The sequence below is a fragment of the Schistosoma haematobium genome (genome assembly GCF_000699445.3).
Source record: "Schistosoma haematobium chromosome Unknown HiC_scaffold_367, whole genome shotgun sequence".
NCBI classification, from domain to species: Eukaryota; Metazoa; Platyhelminthes; class Trematoda; order Strigeidida; family Schistosomatidae; genus Schistosoma; species Schistosoma haematobium.
In genome coordinates, this window is record NW_026137098.1 from 4,595 (window position 1) to 27,007 (window position 22,413).

Consider the following 22,413-nt stretch of genomic DNA (forward strand, 5'->3'; position numbering starts at 1 on the left):
TGCACTGTATAAACTTCTAACAAGAACAGTGTCGATCCATTCAGACAAGTGAATAATTCGGAAAACATTTCGATTCGTCTTTGGGCATTGAATCCTGCCTTTTATATGAAAAGCTTTATCTTTGCATTTCATGCCAATTTCTTTATGGACGTCATAGTAAATGTGGCAAGGTTGAATATACACAAAAAACTTATCAAAGCTCCAAGTCATTTACTACTAAAACCCTGAACGATGGTTGATCAAGACCAGCTGATTTGGACAGGAGGATAGATTCATTGTCACTCACCACCGCTTGCAGAAGTAGTTCACATTTAATGTGGAAATTAATGGCTAACACTTATTTTTAATACTGGTTGGATGGAGTCAATTATTTCTAAGATAAATTAATTGTTTCTTTATGATAATGTCCATTTAAAATCTAAAAGTGGTGCGATTACTGGCATCACTGGTCACCAGCTACTTATTATTGTTACAGTTAACACTTCTGCCAGGAAAGAAGAGGGTAGTTTAGTCAATGTTACTTTGTTAGTTAGTGAGTATAACTCATATGTGCTTGCAATAAAGACCCCAAGATTGCCGGAAGTACGCATTTCTGACAGTACCTTAACCAAAGATCTTGTCTTGCATTGCTCAAAGGCCATGGGAGGTATAAAAATTCACCTAGTACACTTAGAAATAAAGGGAGAGCCCATCTTCTTGAGTATCTGTTTACTACAGTGCCGCTGAAGAAACTAAATATATTCTTAAGGAATTACAAAGGTCAAGTTGTTTTCTTCAAATAGACCTGAAAGATGCGTATTTGCAAATTTCATTGGATGAAATCTCTAGTGAACTAACTACTACTATTACATCATTCGGGTCGCTCAGATATAAATTCTTGCAATTCCTATTAATTGTCTCTCCTGTGAAATATTTCAGAAGGTTGTTAATCACGTTATCACCAGTCTTAATAGTGTTAAATAGTATCAGAATGATATCATAGTTCATGTTGAAAATATTAGGTTACATAATGGACGTCTCTTTAATTTATTCGGACACTTTTGTGACATAAATGTGTTCGTAAACTCATCCAAGTGTCAGTTTAAACTTAATTCTATCAACTTCCTAGTCTATAATGTAGATGCTAAGGGTATTAAACGTGATATGAGCCGACTAGATACATTGACTCAAGCACCGTCACCTGCGAGTTTCTCAGCACTTAGATCATGTACTGATAATCTTCAGTTTTATTACAAATTTATTCCTAACTTTAAAAAGTATTGTCCCCACTTTTTGACTTGATTTATAGTAGAGAGCTTGCATGGAAACTAAGACACAAGACTATACTAAGAAACACTTAACAGTTTAAATAGACAGGCTTTCCTCAAACTGTTTTCACCGACTAAAATATATATCCTAAGTAAAGACATTTAGCGGATGAAGACTTGGTAGGGATACTAATAATAATAATGCCTCTTACAATCCAATCTGCAGTATTAGATGACCTTCATTCCACTTATCTCAGAGCGAAGAAAATAAAATCACTTGCTCGTCAGACTTGTTGGTGGCCTGAGATTGACGCTGATATAAATCGAAAACCTGTTCCGCGTGTTTACACTATTTATTTAAAAACGTAGATATTGGTACAAGGAGGCACCAAATATATGTGCGCCACACAAATCATTCGATCTGTGAGAGGGCTGGAATACTGCCTGGACACCCAATCCGAAGTAGGTGGTTTCCTTAGAAGGACACACCCCGAGACATTTAAATAAAGGTCTAATCCACAAGGCAGTGGAACAACGTCAGGAGATACAGTCCCACGGTAGCTAGTAACCATTTGGTTCATACGCCATTTGTCCCTACAGGATCCTGGAGCCCATGTGCACCATTGGTTTTGAATCAGGGTTTTCCAACTCCCTGAGGCCTGAGAGCGTGTCCGCATTGACTAAGAGACAACAGCTTGAGGCCGGTCACACACGACCTTTCTTTGAGTAATTTTCATGTTAGCTCCGTACTTGTTGAGACCTTAACTCCCTGTACTATATCCTTATATGTGATCTTTGTTTTATTTATTACGACCATTGAATTAACTACTTCTATGAATTTGGTGTTCATCTTGCTATGCTAATGAAGTGTGGCAACTTGGACCGACGTGAAAATGTGCCTGGTCCTACGTTAAAGTTGACTGACACTTCGTTGTTTAGTATATGTATATACATTATAGTAAATTACGTTCTTTAATCTATATATATATCAATAAATTACTTTTTATTTATCAATTATTATTGAGTAGTAATGTTTACGTTTACTAACTAACAAATAGACGAACAAACTAAAACTCTAAACATTCCAAAACAACAACCTAAGGGTGAATCAATAGACATAAGCATCAAATAGTTCGGTTTGTTTATTTATCATCCATCCAGTGAAAATCACATTGGTACATTTACTTTTATTGATTAACAATGGAATGTTTGAAAAGTTCAAGGATATATTTATCTGTACATGTACACGTTTAGTTACGAACAAGAAAACAAATAGCAAACTAAAGTTTCAAGTTAAAATTTTTATAACATAGCTGAAGTATCATTATTGATTGCGATCATGAACTGATTGGTGTTAAACCACCACTGAAAACCTGGAAGCACTGGACGACCCTTTCGTCCTCAGCAATGTGTATCCACGATCTCGCTCGCGGGATTCGAATCCAGGTTAGATATTAACACCGTTGGATGCCGGCTCAGTAGCCTAGTAGGTTCTCGCGCGAGACTGATAGGACCTATATTCGAATCTCGCGTGGCAGGATCATGGTTGCGTACTGCTGAGGAGTCCTACAATAGAACGAAACGACGGTCTAGTGCTTTCAGGTTTTCAATGATGGTCTAACATCAATCGGTACATGATCTTAATCAATAAGGTCATTAATTCGCATTATTTGACCTTTCATTGTGTACATTTCAAAAACAAGTTAGATTAACTTAAATAGTATCTATTTCACAGAAAAAATGACGCATTTTCCAGTTCTATGGATTCTTACTAAACTTAAAAGTTATGGGATTATGAATATAGAATCATTTTATATTTGACTGAAGTAATACATTTGATAAGATGGTGTATAATGTGAAGATGACGTTCATTCTAACCATATGATATTATCGGCAAAATATATTTCAAGAAGTAATTCGATCAAATGCTAAGTTTCCACATTATTTGTGTGAGAAATAAGAGTCAAACCATAAGAATAAGAATACCATGTCAAAGACTGCTCCATTTTTGATTGTATGTATTATCTACTTGCTTACTTACGCCTGTTACCCCTCATGGAGAAGCATAGACCGCTCATCAGCACTCTCTATTCAACCCTGTTCTAAACAATCGTTTCCAGTTGCTATTTATCCTTTTCATGTATACCTCCGATTCTCGACGCAGTGTGTTCTTTCGCCTTCCTCTTCTTCAGGATTCCAGCTTGCCCCGTAATGCAGTTTGGTGATTTCCTCAATGTATGTCCTATCTACTTCCAACTGCTTTTCCTGATTTCCTCTTCAGCTGGAAGCTGATTTGTCCTCTCCCACAGTAGTCTGTTGCTGATTGTACCCAGTCAATGGACATTGAGTATCTTGCGTAGACAACCGTTTATAAATACTTGTACATTTTGGAGAAGTGTTTGGCAGCTCTCCAAGTTTCAGTTCCCTACAATATAACTAACTGTTTTGACGTTCGTATTAAAGATTGTAACCTCGATATTGCTTGATCCTCCACGTTCATCGATGATGCTACCCAGATACGTGAAACCTTCCACAGCTTCTCCAACAACTGTGATTGGGTTGGTATTCTTCGTGTTGTATTTGAGGATGTCGCGATTTCCTTTGTGTATGTTGAGGCCTATTGATGCAGAGGCTGCTGCTACAGTCTGTCTTGACCTGCATTTTTTGATGTATATGGGATAGAAAGACCGGTTCATCTACAAGTCCAAATCTTCTAATTGATTCCGATCTGTCCATTGTATTCCATGCTTTCCCTCAGATGTCGAGGTCTTCATATTCCAGTTCGGTTGCTGTATCAAGCCCACACAGCTTATTCTAACTTCCGAACAGGCAAATTGAGTCACATTTTGACCTTGTTAATTATTCGCGTATCAACCTTACTTTTATATGAACGTATGTGTGCGCATTTCTAATCTTACTCAGTATGTCTTTAGCTTATTTTTATTTTGATTATAAATATCGATTCACAATTGGTTAGATCGAACTGACTCACACACCTCTCCTTTTCCTTCTCTGCGTTTCTCTGACTGTCTGTACCGATCAACGATTGTGCGAAATGTACGTATTCAAATATATATCTGTTCTGCACTGGAGTCATTACTACTTAAATACATATAATAATTTATATCGGCAGTAAGTGGTTTTAAGGAACTTGAGAGTATCACGTTTCTCTTCTGTTGTGAATTACCAATCTACATTTTGTACTTCTACTTCAATCAATACTCGTACAGGTAGGAACATGCATAGTAGCATTTTAGCCAATGAGTATGTATTGAAATGACCTACGATCCCTGGAGCCATAGATAACTGATACATTTTGTTAGTAATAAGAATTGCAGCTGTTTTATATTGAAATAGAATGTAAACCTAATGAAGGCTATCTACTAAGACACTAGTCAAGCTTAAGATTACGGCGACCTGTCACCAGAACTGTCTACCTCAAATAATAATCGATAGGATTGTCCGCTTATCTCACCACATATAAACTTTCCACAAACACTCGGTAGGATACTACGTGACTGAAATCATAGAGAACCGAGATATCTAAATTGATAACTACTGAGTAGTAACCAATGTTGTGCTCGTCCAGTTTTTAATGCCGATCGACTTCTACGGATTACGTTGCAAGCGATTCCAAGTCACTTAAACTTGTAGACATACATTTAGTTGACGAGAATTAAGACACATGGAGTCTGGGTCGTGGGTGCATCGACCACATATTCACCATTCGTCAGGTTCTAGAACACAGGCATACTTATCGGTATCCGACAATGGTGGTTTTTCTTGACTTAAAGGCAGCATTTGACTCCACAGACCGCGAGATTCTGTGACACTGTCTGTCATTGAAAGGCGTACCTCAGAAGTACATAAACCTTGTGAAGGCTCTTTACTCGAACACTACTAGTCGAGTCAGAGCTTATGGCGAACCTCAAGTGGTGTCCAGCAAGGCTGTCCACTTTCTCCATTTTTGTTGAACTTCATCATAGAACTACTGCTGGAAATAACGCTCGTCGACAGAATTTTAAGACATTGATCTCCTACCAGGAGGTCTACTTACCGACTTAGAATACGCAGATAAAGTCGCTGATTAAATACTGAGTATTTTATTAGCACTGAGCAACAATGCCAAAATGTTTGGAATGCACTTCTCTCCCTCTAAATGCAAGCTGCTGCTTCACAACTGGTCTGCGTCAACACATGAACTAAGGATAGGGAGTGAAGTAGTCGAACGTATTAACAACTTCACTTATCTTGTAAGTTTGATCAACCCTAATGAGTTGGTGTCTGACGAAATCTCAGCACGGATTCGAAAAGCCCATTTGGCTTTTGCCAACTTACGTCACCTATGGCGAAGGCGAGATATCCGTCTATCAATAAAAGGACGAGTATACTGCGCGGAAGTTCGCTCTGTTTTAATTTACGGCAGCGAAACATGTCCATTAAGAGTAGAAGATACTCGTAAGCTACTAGTATTTGACCACAGATGTCCTTGAAATATTGCTCGCATCTCCTGGGATCACCAGGTAAGTTATAGTGAGGTTGGACGCAGGGTATTAGGGAATGGTGGCAAATCAGTTGATTAGGTTGCGAATCTTCATCGTCTGAGATGGTTGGGCCACGTGTTGCGTATGGCTGAACACTGATTACCATGACGCGCAATGCTGACTAGTGTTGGGGATGGATGGAAGAAAGTTAGAGGGGCTAAATCAAAACGTGGGATCAGTGCTTGAAGTCATTAACTTCTAGTCTGGGCCATGTCGGGAGATGCAGACTACATGGTTGGGGTCCGCGTGACTATCATAATCAATGATTGGAGACTGTGTGATATGGCTCAGAATCTATCACAATGGCGTCGGTGTATACACTCTCTGTCTTCCCTTAAACTGAGAGGTTAAAATCGCTTCATATCTTTCTTCCCGTACTATATCCTTATTGCAATCTTTCTTTTATATATTACCACCTCTGAATTAAATACTTCTATGAATCCGGTGTCCATCTTGTTGTGTTAATGAGGTATGGCAACTTGGACCAATGCATATATGTGCCTAGTCCTACGTTGTAGCTGACTGACTCCTTCGAATATCCGACATCAAATATAAATTTATTTGATCAGTTGATCTAGCAACAAACTGGTGCTTTTAAACATTCATGTTTGTCTATTCTTAAACTTTCTTATAACATAGAAGGTGCAATCAGCTTTGTTTATTGTATGATATGGTTCATGTTTGTATACGATGGACCTAAATTACATCCAAGAATATCTATGAAAGAAAAGACTTATATTTAGAATTAACCTGTCCAGGTAGAAGGAACACAAGCTATGCTAAAAGCGCATTCCCAAATCATCAGATGATTTTAAAAAAGAACACTTGTAAACAAATTAGTGATAGCATTACACTCAATAGAATAGGGTCATACAGTTGATTTCAATGACACAATCCTTCGAAAAGGTTTTAATTCTTACAAAGAAAGACTAATAGTCGAAGCCCTACATATATGGGCAAATCCAAATAGTACTAATAGGAGAGATGGAATACAATTGGCTATTCCATGGAAAATAATAACTGATAAGTAAACCTGAACGCCCTATTTCATTTAATACACCATTCATTTTCTGAATAACAACAAATACAAACTGTTCTAGTCAGTTGTCTTATATTAAACAATTAACTAGAAAAATAAAAATGACACAAACATTTATTCCTTCAAATTCACTTGATGTTGTTTGCTTGTATCTTCCCATTGTTGTTTAGGACAGCAATTCATCAGTCTCTTACTGGCACATGTGCGGATTGTCTTAACTCTAAGCAAAGATGGATAGTGGAATCTAGGACGCATCTTCCATCTTATTTGGGACTTGTCAGCTAGAGTTGATGTTCACTATAGAACTCGAACCCAGTACCGTTCGCTTCAAAAGCCATCACGTTATCCACTTAGTTATTGAGTCCTGATGGTCATCTGTTTGTCCTTCATTTTTTATTTTGTTTATTTATTTTCATTTTATGCATGTTGTGACATATTTTTGATTTATATCATATTTATGTGTTTCTTAAAAACTCACCGATCACAGGCAATAATATATAGTGAATGAGATCTCTTCTCATACCACATACGAATACACACAATCTGTTAGGTTAACACACTTTTCATTTCACACCACATGTCTCTTGCACATTAAAATAAACATTGTTAAGGTTGATTGGATGACTTATTTAGCATACAGTTAACCAGAGAACTATGTACTTATTTCTATTTCTATTTGATAGATTTGATGCTTGATTATAATTCCTTGAAAGGATTGGACCAGATTGCCAGGAGAAACGTTTGATCTATTACTTTAAATTCATTCGCTGACATTTTACAAATACATGTTTTTCGTTTTTAATGTCAAATAATTACTGTTTGGATCCCACCAGTGGAACTTGGTGATATTTGCATTCAAGCATATTTCTAAAGATAAAAGGCTATCTGTTGTTGGTACTCCACATCACTATCTAAAGCAACAAACAATAACTCATTCATTCGATATGTCATATTTTACAAATTACACACCACACTACACTACACTACAACACATGGAATAAACGATACACAAAAAAACAACAACAAACAAACACCAATCATACAATTGTGCAGTCAATATATATCACATCAAGACCACAGGATATGTGTATAAACATTTGCGTGTATACAATGAAGTCAGAAAAGCATACGCTCCACAATACTTGCCATATATATGTAGATCAACTTCAACTTGATCTGTAAAGTCTTTAGCTGAGAGCATCGATGCTACAATAAAAAATGAGGTTCGATGTCTTTCAAATATAAAACCATAAATCAGTAAGTTAGTGGTACAAAGGAAAGAAGAAAAACATGAACGAAATAATCTTCCTATTTAGAAAAATACAATTATTTATAATCAATAATAAATTCAGACCGATTTCCATGTGCACCGATCATAGGAGCAGTTATTAATCTTGGAGAGAATTTAAATGCTGGTGCCATTACTTTACGATTAGTATTCAATTTTTCAACCTTTGCGTAACCATTCCAATGATTACCATGGAAGTGGACTAAATCACCAGGAGACAAACCATGTTCTTTGCTTGATATTAATACTTCATATGGTGAGGCTTGTTGTCCACCGAAGTAATATATATCATCCAATGAACGAAATTGTTGACTTGCATCACCTAATTCTAAATGATTAGACTGCATCAATTCGTAAGCTAATCGACAAACCTGTTACAAGAGAGAATAGGGTAAAATCGAAAGGAGATTAAAGCCAAACTATTAAAATAAATGAACGAAATGAGGATAGGTGCCAATACCATGGTTTGACTTGATCATGTGAAATGAATTGAGGATTGAGTAGATCGCTATTAATAAAAATAATATATTTGTAATACCCTTATGAGTAAGAAAAAAATAGGGTTCTTAAATTTCTGAAGTTTCGTGACTCAGTGTAAGACAATTCTTTAGAGAATAAATAACCAAATTAAATAAACCCAAGTTTAAATAGTACAAACGAACAAAGCAAGAATATTAATGGAAGGATAGCTACAAAAATGACTGTTGATAATATACAGATAAATGCCTATTAATGAAATTCAGTACTTTGCATTTATCGTGTTTGGGGCTAATCGACTATTTATAATACGAGGTAAACAAGCTTTGGAATTTACCTTTGGTACTTTTTGTCAGTATGAAACCACTACATGTTGATCCTCTAGCTTATAAACTTCCATAGAAAATGTGAAGATATTTATAAAAACAACTTATAAATCAACAATGAATAATTAGTTCAGTGGGAGTAATCAACAGATCGTGAGTTACAATGAAACTGCTATATCGGGATAAATATAAAACGAAAGAGAACTTTCAGAACGATCCTACATGAAGTTATTGTTGACATTTTTTGTTGTTCAATTCTTAAATAGTTTAACCGTCACATTTTTGTATTCCCCACTTGTAAGATCTTGTTTCGTCTTTCCTATATCAAAATTAATTTATGAAGGACCTACCACTCAGTTCTCTTCCATTTATGGCACAGTTGTGCCCATATTGTAATTCATTAACTCTATTAACGTGTGGTCACGATTTCGCTCTATATTATTATAAGAGGTATTCATAGATTCGAAACGTATAATCAGATACTATCTGGTTGTTGGGTTGTTCTCTATTTTGTTTATCAGGCAAGCAAGCATGGGAAACTGAGTTCTGGGCCAATAATTAACTAGTTACTCTTGGATGTTATCTCACATTCAGCATATCAATGGTTAGCTGACGGTCCTTAGTACTAGATTTATAGTTTAGGCGAACTAGTTGATGCTCGGACTAGATCAGTACAACTGTTCTACTGCCCTATAGTCCGGTCTGATAGGTCCAAAATAACTAGGCAGTAAAATCTGTTTATTTTGACCGACACATTAGAAACTAAATGCATACATGTCAAAATGTATTAGAAGTTGTAACACTGAATGAAACTAGGAAGTAGTAATTTCCGAACCCAAGCGAATCCCACTTATTTATCAAGTTAACGTTTCGAATACATATTCAAAGACGTTCTGTAGTATTTCGATTTCAAATCACTAGGATAGTCAACATTTTATCTCGAATTTACTTAGAACGAAACATCGCTTAACAAACCGATTTTTATCCACTTTATACATAAATCTATGTTACTCAGACAATTATCAGCTCGCAACATCACAAAATTAAAGTCTAACTCGAAGGTTATGAAGTTAAGTCAGTTATAATCAACGTAGGATCAAGAAATGATCGGCATTCAGACAAAGCTGGTTCGAATTTCACATCATAGACAAGGGATTACAAGTTGCCATGATCGTCATCAAAACAAGAAATTTAACTTACCTGTGAAGAAAAAGTGCAAACTAAATAATTCGTTCTTGATAAAGCGAACACGTCAGTTACCACACCCATAATAGAATCTTCATTTTTTCGTCTGAAGACAGAAGCTGAATTAGCACGTCCGCGATTACCATAAAATATATAGTTGGGATACTTTAATTTAGTTTCATTAAATACACTAGGGTCGTCTGTAGCTATATACACACGTCGTTGTACTGGTTTTAATTGGTGATATACATTATGACGAAACGGCGATTTGATGTCATTTCTCCACTCCTAATCGAAAGAATTTATGAAACTTATTTTATACCAAAATAAAAATTACTAGATTATGTAACAACAAGATTTTGTATAGAAAATGCAAGATAAAAATATCAGAAGTCAACCAACACTGGATACATTGCTCGTTTCACAATGCACAGAAAACGTGACTGATTACAAACCATGTCAGGTATATCCACATGTCAAAGAATTTCTATAACTTAAGAAAAAGTTTACCAGCTCTGATACAGAGTACATCAATAATCATTAACTTGATAAAATAGTTTTGTGTCCTCGTATTTATTAATCCACTGCTAGTTAAAATGTTGAAATTTCTGTCTACATATTTGGCGAGCAATAAATATAACTGAACAACACTGATTTTAACTAGATTCTTATTAGGCTTTACTCCAATATATAGTAGCAATTACTGTTGAGCAGTACAGTTTCGGAAAAAAAATTCACAACAGAGACGAACTGAGTGGATTGAATCTTCACAACTAGAAATATAAACATTATTTAACTAAAACAACTCAGAGACTTGAGGTAATTTCAGATAGTAATTATTGACCTATAATAGGATTATTAGACTTTGAGTGTGTTAGCTTATAAAATGAATATGTCATGTACTTTATTTGCAGCGATCATGATTAGTTTATGAGCTGAAACACTGTTGTGATGTCCGAATTTTAAAAAATGGTTAGCTAAGAAAAACTATTACGAAGCCTTTACTCGCAGATGTATTCACATGATGGCCAGTGGACAAGGTGAAGTCATTTCTCGATGAATCTTGGTTACAATAAAACAATTACAATATACATGAAATTTAATAGTTAAATACTTACTTCAGTTCTAGACATCATTTGACGTTTGGCATCTATGAATTGAAAATGGCTCTCAACTTCAGTCATATATTCTTCTAAACTATGAAAACTCGCTTCAGTATTTATCTAAAATCGTACAAAAAAACGAAATGGTTAAGAAAAGGGTTACCTTAATAATTTATTCACATAAATCACGAAAGGATTAGACGAAACAGTGCTTTTTCATATTCATTAAGGTTCACAAAAAGTAACTTGTTCACTAACTATAGAAGGTATCTACCAACGAGTAGGTCAAATGTTAACCACCTAATACTAGGACCGAAAGGTTTATTGCTGCTTACATGAATTACTCAGTAAAATAAGAAAAATCTGAAGGTGAGACAACTAAACACAATGTTGCACCTGGTACATGTGTCAATCGCTTTAAGTTGACATAACACGTTAGCACAGTGAGATAAAATTATTTCAAGATCAATCTCAGAGTATTAGAAGTAATAACAGTACCAGCAATATTAAGAAAAATTAGGTAAGAAAAAACAAGATATATGTATGGAGATGAAATACAAAAATTATGTGGAATTTAGAAATTTGAAATCCAAGGGAAGATGAAGAATGGATGCCTTTCAGAAATTGCGAAAGATTTTGAGTCATGTCATTCAAAGTCCTTAACCGTTGGTTGCGAGAATCACGTAGAACCCAAACAGGCAGTCAAGATCTACCTACATGATTAGGCCAATTGTCAATGACTTCACAGACTAGTGTCACGTCGTGACCTGTTCACAACTAGATTTCCTCCAACCTACTCCTACACCAGACACTGTCGAGGTTGACAGTGGGCGGCCATATGTAACACACGTCACAACCACCTTTACCGGTGGATATTTATTGTTTCATCACTTGACTCCCCATCATTATCAAGTTCCTTATCCCCAACACCTTATTCGGTGGTCTCAAAACATACGAGCAATAATTCAAAGACATTTACTATCGAATGCTAATAACCTAAGAATATCCTCTATTTTTAATGGCCATACTTCACACCCACAGATAAACGGATCGAAATGCTGAGCAGTAAACTCGCCCGTTAGTTGCCAAAAGGATAGCTCGCCTACAATGTAAGTGACACAAGTTGTCAAAAACCAGTCGAGCATTTGGAATCCGTGCGTAGATATTGTTAGACACCAGCCCAATAAAACTCAGAGTCGGTCAGTATTAGGAGGTGTAGGAAGGATTTGAATGTGACCAGTTTGGCCTCGTGTGTTGTTACGGGTATGAGCGCTGATGTCACTTCCCGGCTGCCCACACTGTGTGTTTTATGACTTATGTTCGACTTTTATCACGTGGTTTATCCACCAATCAAAATACGACTTATACAATCTTAACACTGTGCCAAAACCAATGACGTTTGACCGGTATGAACGGTCTAGCGTCCTTATTGGTCCTATGTCCGCCTAGCCCGTCTACTTGACTCCAGCTTTTACAATATGAATCGAATCGAATCATTTATTTCAGACATACTGGATTTATATATCAAACAAACAGACCGCAACGCACCATAAAATAAGAAATAACATTTGTAGACAATAATGCCAAAAAGTAGCTGTGGACGTGGGAGACAGTAGTCAATAAACTGAACATAGCTTAAGAACAGTAAATCGTACAATAACAAATTATAGGTCAAAATAAAGCTTATAATAAGGGGAATATAAATATACATAATCTAATTATTGAATAGTTATACCATAATATTAGTCAATTAATATGTCTCAGAAGTTAGTCGTGACTTAATCTTCGCTCGGATATAGCATCGTGAAAGGGTATTTCTTGAGGAACCTGAAAAGGAAGTTTGATTAATAAAGCAAGAACAAACATTGATGCAGAACAGTATGAATTCATAATATTTCGAGGTTTCTCGTCAGCTGCTTACAGCCAAATATGTAATAGAATTTTACATTGAGATAAGAAATATATGTATATATTATGAATCCGTAATATTCTGCATCAATATTTGTTCTTGCTTTATTTAAATTCATAAAGGGAACTAATTGCATGAAAGTTGGAGTAACGTTGGCCTAAAAGACCTGGGAGCGTGACCGCAGAGCCCACGGGACAACTGCTTGAAGTCGGTCGCGCACGGCCTTTTCGTGAGAGGTTTTGAATGTGTTAGCTCCGTTCTTCAAAGGGCCTTACCGCCGGAGACGGAAATCCGTGAGGTAAGGTGAGGTGTGACATTTTTAGGGTCAACCTTTTTAACCCCTTCCTTCCTTGTGAGAAGGCGGTATCGCTGTAGACGCTGGTTGTCCGAGGGAAACACCTTACTGCTGTCACAACCCTCTGCAGTCAGCAGTACGACTTCGCCCTCAGACCTTGAGTTGCTGCTTTTAGTCTTACCGTTCTCCAATCGACCTGCCTGGCATGGTAGAACCTACAGCAACATATGTTCCAGCCAATATAGCTCAATTGGGTCGTCACGATAGGCAAGCCCGACCATTGCGTCAAGGTAGCAGCTATGGTCGGGATAAAACTCATGAAACTCTCATGATAAGTGAAGCGGTCGCAGAGCAATCCTGGAGCAACATTTCTCACTATTGTTTAAGGCGGTTAGGAGACTGCATTTTTCAGTCTTCACTAAACAGAACTATACCATCTGCGTATTCCAAGTCAACAAATAAATATCCTAGTAAAAGATCAATAACTAAAACGTTAGATGAGAGCGTCATCTCCAAAAGAATGTCTATGATGAAGTTAATTAAAAATGAGAAAAGCGGAAAATCCTGACAAACACCACTTAAAATTATCAGTTCTGATCACAGTCGACTTGACCAGTAGCGTTTAGGTTGAGACTCGGAACAATCTTGATGTACTTCCTTGGTACGGCTTTCAATGACAGACACTCCAACAAAAACTCACGGCCAACGGCGTCGAATACCGCCTTAATATCAAGGGATACAACCATAGTCAGACGTCAAAAAGTAATTTTTGTTCCAGAACCTACCAAAAAGTAAGTATTCAGTCTATAAATCCATGTTCAGGTATGAAACGAGACTAGATTTTTCAGGTTTGCTCTTTCCGAACCTTGGTTAAGAGTTGAAGCTGATATTTTAGGCACTATATTGGTTAAACTAATTCTTCGATGATTGTCACAAAATAGTTTTTGTCCTTTCTTGTAAACTGCGACGACTAGCGATTGAAACCAATCAGATAGAATCACGTCCAGTTCCAAAATTCTAGCTAAGATATTATTCAATCTAACTGTTAAAACTGAGCTGCGATCCTTGAAGATTTTCGGGACTAATCCAACTGCACCTTTAATCGTTTAAATTACCTAAATCCATTCTTATTTTAGCCCAATATTAGCTTATTAATTTTACGGAGCTTCTTTAATTACCCACATCCTGTCGAAATTTCATAAACCTATATTATAATCATTTTGTTACCTCACTGTTTATTCGCTGTTTATACTTCTTCACGACGTTGAGGACGATAAAAATTATTCTACTAACCATTCAAACGATTTCCTTGCAATATCACTTATACACGTAAAATGCAGAGAAAACTAGCAAACACTTCGTTATCTAAATGACTTTACAGTTGATTTCTCATTTCATGACGTATGAACCAATTATTGACCACCGGCTACCATGCGACTGCATCTCCTGACTTTGTTCCACTGCCTTGTGGATGAGTCGAAGGCTCGAGGCGTGGCCTCCTAAGGAAACCACCTGTTTCGGTCTGGGCACCCGGGTAGTATCACAGCCCATACACAAATCAAGTGACTTGTGTAGCGCATATGTATTCGTTGCCCCTTTGTACCAATATTTATGTGTTCAAATAAATGAATCATTTCATCTAAGAAACAATTCTCAAACGATTTCAAAATTCGTTAGAAATCGTCAATAAACTTAACAGATTAATATTTTTTGTCCACTATCATTTTGCCATGATGCGGCTGTTATTTCAGTTTGCTGTAAACCAATAAGATATATTACTCAGTGAAAGTTATTTCACCCAGTTCACAGTTTGCTATACTATTTAAGTTACCTTACCGTACCTCTCCACATTGTTTAAATCCTTTCTAGTATACCACTGATTAGATTTGTTCTATGAAATTGAAGTAATTCTCCGGTAGTCAAATATCTTTAATATGGCTAGGGAAACTTGTACATCGACATGAGTTATGTTTTATAATTAGTAATTTTACTCACAAATCTAACCGTAAATAATCACTTCGTCACACTAGTTAAGTAAAAGAAAATGAAAAACTGTATGATAAGAGTACACAAACTCACTTTATCCGTACGTCGGACATGAATACCAACAACTGGATTCTCATGTTGATCGTCGAATATTTTAAATTCTTCAGGGAAGTTAAACGATGGACGCATTAAAAATTTACCCAACTGACCAATGAACCACACAAATGGGGCACCATGTAAACGCGCAAGTAATTTGCTCAAATGACCGGGAACAGCTTGAGGGATCCAATCAAATGAAGAGCTTATTGTTTCTATGTGCGGACACGTAATTGCTTGATAGGTATTAAACGCCTTCCCATCAAAAACTACGAATGAGAAAAGTCAAGAAAAATTAACAAAAACCTCTCCAACCAATCTAATTTTTGAACAACCATACCCATAAGTGATCAAACGCTGCAAACTTAAAGATTAGCTGAGGATGACCTAATTTCCCATCAGCAGAATAAGAACTAGATGTACTGAGGAATCAAAATCACCAAAAATAAAAGATAGCATGATAGTAACTTGTTATAAAAATCACTCAAGAGAATCACGAAACCGAACCCAAGGTTGTAGAAAAGTAAGATGGATAAGCGGCTTATGGAATCGCAAATAAGTAATTGGAAGTGACACGTATTTATTTCTTATGAACAGAAGACATAGTGTAAAAGACTTCTGAACAACCATTGAAGTAAAGTGTTGGGTTATTGATTTAAGTACTAGACTTTAAACAAATGGATCAGGAGGTCAAACCTCTGTCTAGTACTATGTTCAAGGTAACTGAATGCCAGGTTTCACAAGCATGGAGCGAAACTGCTATCGTCGACGCGTTGTAGATCTGATCTTTTACAGCCAGACTGACATCAAGAAGGCGCCAAAGGTGGACCAGATTGGCATAAGCCGCTCTGGCTTTCATTATACGTGAATCGATCTCATCACTCACGCCACCACCAGCACTTATGCAGCTACCCAGATACACGAACTTCTCGACTACTTCTATCTGTTCACCATCCAGAGTAAGTACAGGATTAGAATCCTGCCAGTCTTGTAGAAGTACTTTGCACTTCGAAGGTGCAAAGCACATACCAAACCTACGGACACTGATTGCCAACTGATTAAGTGCGGATTGCATGCCTTGGGCATTATCGCACAGTAAGACAATATCATCCGCATACTCAAGGTCGAGAAGTCTTTCTCCAGGCAACAGATCCACACCGCCATTACTTACATCCATCAGAGCTGTTTCCAGAATGTCGTCGATGGCAAATTGGAAGAGTAATGGTGAGATTGGGCAACCCTGCCTAACCCCACTGCTCGAATGGAACAATGGAGAGAGGTGGTTGTATGCCCTCACTCTGCCTGAAGTGTTTGTATATAGGGCTTTGAGGATGTTAATATGCTTCTCAGGCACACCCTTCTTTAAAAGATAATCCCAGAGAACAGTCCTTTTCAATGAATCAAAGGCGGCCCTACTGTCACGAAACACTACGATTGTTGGCCTTTGATAAGTATGGCGGTGTTCTAACATTTGGTGCAGGGTGAAGATATGATCAATACATCCTCGACCAGAACGAAACCCAGCCTGCTCCTCGCGAGTCAATCATTCTCGGGTTTTGAACAACCTACGAAGTATGACGGAAGCCAACAGCTTGAACTCAATCGGAAGTAGACTTACCCCCCGATAGTTGTTGCAGGAACGATGTGAACCCTTATTAAAGATAGGGACAACTATCGACTCATTCCATGACGTTGGTACACTCTCTAGCTCCCAGACCTTTTAAACAACGTCGTCAGTTCCTTAGTCAGAAAGTCACCACAATCTTTAGAAAGGGCAGGAGGTAAGTCATCTGGGCCCAGTGATTTGTAGCGCTTCAAGAGTTGGAGTTCCTTGCGGACTTCCACCTCATTTGGTGGATCAGTAGTCATCGACCATGGAGGGCAGGACAGTCTGACCGATGTTGCCGAAGCAGCAGGCCAGTCGAACTGCCCTTCGAAAAATTCTGCCCATCGTACAAGACGTCGATAGATGTTAGTGATTGGCATCCCTTCATCTTTACAGGTTGTTTGGCTCACACCAAACCTCTTGACGCCGGTGAATCGGATGAGTTGAAAGAACATCCGGCAGTTACCAGATGCAACTGCTGCTTCAAACTCATTGACACACTCCGACCACTAGGCTTCTTGGTTCTTACGCAAGTTTTGCACAATTTCATTGTGTAACAGTATTCGTTTGTGAACAAATTCGTGGTCACCCGGAGTAGACCGACTAGCTTCAACAAGCTGTAAGGAGCCTAAAAACCCAGTGCTTATAAGCGGGACGTTTCGCGAACCCACAACTGACTGTACCCGCCATTTTGATGGCGTCATGCAATTGCAACCAATGCTCATCTATACTTTTCGGTGGAATGGTAGCTAGCCTTGAACCTAGCCCGCTTTGATATTTAGTTGCAACAGAAGCTGAAACCAATTTACTGACATCGATCCGTATAGGACGAAGGTAAGATTACCACAAACAAGGGCATGGTCAGAGTACAGATAGATACTCCAAAAGGAGCAGTAGTCCTGCACCGGTCCAGACGTTCAGAACGATGGGCAAAACACTTTAAGGAGCTGTTCAGCTGACCTTCAGCTACTCTACAACTACCCACTATGCTCAAACAGCCTGAATGGAACATTGAAGTAGGTTGGGGATGGAAGAAAGTCAGGGGCGGCCAAAGCAAAACGTGGCATTAGTTCTTGAAGTCACTAAATTCTAGTCTGAGACATGTTGGTAGATACAGGCTATTTGGTTGGGGTCCGTGTAATTATCGTAACCAACGGTTGGAGACTCTGGATGACATAGCTCAGAATCGATCACAATCGCGTAGATGCAAACATTCTTTGTCTGTTCTTAAACAGTGAGATTAAAATAGCTTTATACCTTTCTTCCTGTATGATATCCTGATACACAATCTTTCATATATATATTACCACCACTGAATTAACTACTATGAATTTGGTGTTCGTCTTGCATTGCTAATGAGGTGTGGCAACTTGGACCGATGCATATGTGTGCCTGGTCCTACACTGAAACAGACAGTCTGGCTGCAGTCGTGTACACAACCACACCAACGATAGCTGATCGCGATGTGATCAATCTGAGTCCAGGCTTCAGATGCAGAGGGAGGACGCCAAGTGGCACATTGGCGATGACTGTGCCAGTAGTTAGCTCTAGCCGGAAATAGGTTGTGATCTGCGCACAGTTGCAGTAGATGGTTACCGTTATCTGACCTGCGACCAACAAGTCCTCATCGACCCAACTCTCTTCCGTGCCTAGACACCTGATCTGTGCCTTCAAGTTTCCCATTGGTACTACAATATCTGTCGGATGTATCTTCTACAGAACAACACTTAACAGGTGGTAGGACTTATCTTTGATCGCATTCGGCTTGCAATATGTCGGAGTGTATGCAGAGATGACGAAAGCACATCATTTCTTATACTGATTTCTACTCACTTTGATGGAGCTTTCTAGTTTAACAGGACATAACCGACTGTCATTAGGAATCCAATCATTCAGTGCTGCCTCAGCTCTAGCGCTTAATGAAACACCAACGCCAGCAAAACCAGACGAAGATACCACAGGGTCCCCAGATAAACTCACGTGAAGCAAGCTCTTCGAAGTGACAGATGGAAAGTGAACTTGCAGTACTTTAGTAGAGTCTTGAATAAGGGTCTCGGATAGACATCAGACGCCGATATTAAAACTTTCTAAAGACAGCCAACCCTATCTGTTGCCCGATCTCATTTAGTGTGCGAACGTTGAAGGAGACTGGTTTGAATTGCATACATGGTTTCAGAAAGACTGTTTCAGTATTCGTAGTCGGTGGTAGAACAGATTTCCACCACAGGCGAACTGTTGTATAAGTTGAAAAGTAAGAATACACAAAGTGAGAATAGAAGAGAATAGATAAGTGACGTAGTATATTAAAAAATGAAAATGAATGCTATCAAATGATTGTGAATGTAATTTGTCTGAATGCTAATTGAAGCAAGAATATTTTTCTTAGTAGTTATCGTCATTTGAATTACAAACCAGAAAGTACAACATTGAGTAGACAATGGTGTGTTTCGGTACATGGACTTCCATAATATGTTAGTCGCTTATGTTTGGTTTTTTCAATTAATCAATCTATTGAAATTTGTGGATAATTTTCAAAGTGGGAAGATGGGGAACCGAAAGTGTTTTCTTAGTTCCCTTAAGAACTGGCACTCTGGGGTATCGCTGTATAAACATAGGATTTTTTCACTGTCAATATGAAAAACACTAGTTGGACACTTTTAGCTAAACATTTCAAAATACTTTTTATTCGTTATCCATCAGGAAGATAACTGCGTTTGCAACACTTTTAGGATTACTACCGATCCCAATCTCAGGTGGAGAAGGGTCCGGCGTAGGGTAAGCAACACAACCTCGTAAAACGAAACCCGCCAAAAATAACCTAACTAGAGTAAATAAGTTAAACTGACTAAACTGCTCCGGAACTCGGTCTTGATTTATAGGAGTTATGACACTTCGTAATGGAACCCACGACTTCGAAGGGTCACAATGCCAGTGTTCCTTTTACCAGCTATATCGAAAGCAAAATATATATATGATATATAGAATGTACAAGCGATGTAGAAGACCGAAAGGCTCATTCCAATAGCCGTAGAAATGAGAAAATGCAGCCTGGTATTGCTTGAAATAAATTAAACTCATCGAAAATAATCTGGACAAGAAAGACTAACTTCAAGAGAGATTCTGCAGTCTTACTTACTTACTTACTTACGCCTGTTACTCCCAATGGAGAATAGGCCGCTGACCAGCATTCTCCAACCCACTCTGTCCTGGGCCTTCTTTTCTAGTTCCATCCAATTCTTGTTCATTTTTCTCATGTCTATCTCCATTTCTCGGCGTAATGTGTTCTTTGGTCTTCCTCTTTTCCTTTGACCTTCAGGATTCCATGTGAGGGCTTGTCTTGTGACGCAGTTGGGTGCTTTCCTCAATGTGTGTCCTATCCACTTCCAGCGCTTCTTCCTGATTTCTTCCTCCACTGGGATCTGGTTTGTTCTCTCCCACAGTACGTTGTTGCTAATAGTGTCCGGCCAATGGATCTGAAGTATTTTGCGTAGACAATTGTTAATAAACACCTGTATTTTCTGGATGATGGCTTTCGTAGTTCTCCAGGTTTCTGCCCCATACAGTAGAACTGTCTTGACATTTGTATTGAAAATCCTGACCTTGGTGTTGGTTGACAGTTGCTTTGAGTTCCAGATGTACCTCAGTTGTAAATATGCTGCTCTTGCTTTGCCGATCCGCGCCTTCACATCTGCATCAGATCCACCCTGTTCATCAATGATGCTGCCCAAATACGTAAAGGTTTTTACATCTTCCAAATCTTCTCCGTCAAGTGTGATTGGATTGGTGCATTCTGTGTTGTATCGGAGAATCCTGCTTTTCCCTTTGTGTATATTGAGACCTACTACTGCTGAGGCTGCTGCCACACTGTTCGTCTTCTCCTGCATCTGTTGTTGCGTTTGGGATAGAAGGGCCAGATCGTCTGCGAAGTCTAGATCATCCAACTGCATCTTAGATGTCCATTGTATCCCGCGCTTCCCTTCAGACGTTGACGTCTTCATGATCCAGTCGATCACCAGGAGAAAGAGAAAGGGTGAGAGTAAGCAACCTTGCCTAACACCGGTCTTCACTTTGAACGACTTTGTCAACTGTCCTCCATGCACGATTTTGCAGTGTAATCCATCATATGAGTTCTGTATGATATTGACTATCTTCTGAGGCACGCCGTAGTGTCGAAGAAGTTTCCATAGTGTTGTTCTGTCCACGCTATCAAATGCCTTTTCGTAGTCAATGAAGTTGATGTAGAGTGATGAACTCCATTCAATTGATTGTTGCACAATGATACGTAGAGTTGCGATTTGGTCTGTACACGATCTATCCTTACGGAATCCTGCGTGTTGGTCACGAAGTTGGACGTCTACGCAGTCCTTCATCCTGTTTAACAATACCCTGTTGAAGACTTTTCCCGGTATTGAGAGAAGAGTGATGCCCCTGTAGTTATCACAGTTGCTGAGATCGCCTTTCTTCGGTATTTTTATCAGAACTCCCTCTTTCCAGTCTGTTGGTGCTTGTTCCTCATTCCAAGTCTTGCTGAAGAGAATGTGAAGTATCCTTGCAGTTACCGCTACGTCTGCTTTCAGTGCCTCTGCTGGAATGTTGTCTGCTCCTGCTGCTTTGCCACTCTTGATTTACCTGATGGCCATGCTGATTTCTTCAATTGTTGGTGGGCCAACATTGATTGGGAGGTCCGTGGGTGCTGCTTCGATGTTGGGTGGGTTCAGTGGAGCTGGTCGATTCAAGAGTTCTTTGAAGTGTTCTACCCACCTGTTTTGTTGCTCTTCAATGTTGGTGATTACCTCGCCTTCCTTGCTTTTCACTGGTCGTTCTGGTTTGCGGCGATTTCCAGAGAGTTTCTTTGTCGTGTCATACAATTGTCTCATGTTTCCTTCTCTTGCAGCCTTTTCCGCCGCCGTTGCTAAATCTTCCACATATTTACGTTTGTCGGTTCTGATGCTCCTCTTCACTTGTTTGTTTACTTCTGTGTATTCAGCTTGTGCCTTGGCTTTTTCTGCTCTTGTTCGACTGGTGTTGATTGCTGCCTTCTTGTTCCTTCTTTCTTGAATCTTATCCAGTGTATCAACAGTGATCCATTCTTTGTGATGGTGCTTCTTGTGACCCAGGACCTCATGACATATTGAAGTGATTGCCTCTTTGATCCCCTTCCAGTTGCTCTCCACAGTAGTTCCTTCTCCATTGAGTAGATCATGAAAGGCCTGGAACTTGTTGCTGAGGTCTATCTTGAATTTGTTGAGTTTGTTAGTATCCTGAAGAAAGGCCGTATTGAACTTTTGTGATATTGTCCGCCCCGTTGTCCA

The 22,413-nt window shown here is 38.5% G+C and overlaps 1 protein-coding gene across 1 annotated transcript; it reads right to left on the reverse strand.

The window, feature by feature from the left end:
• Window positions 1-8,657: 8,657 nt before the first annotated feature.
• Window positions 8,658-20,580, reverse strand: MS3_00005968 (uncharacterized protein). Its single transcript, XM_051214052.1, has 2 exons — window positions 11,225-20,580; window positions 8,658-10,394 (listed from the first exon to the last, which is right to left on the reverse strand). Exon 1 carries the CDS (start codon window positions 16,964-16,966, stop codon window positions 16,178-16,180), a length of 789 nt encoding a protein of 262 aa, XP_051063985.1. The 5' UTR covers window positions 16,967-20,580; the 3' UTR covers window positions 8,658-10,394; window positions 11,225-16,177.
• Window positions 20,581-22,413: the final 1,833 nt, after the last annotated feature.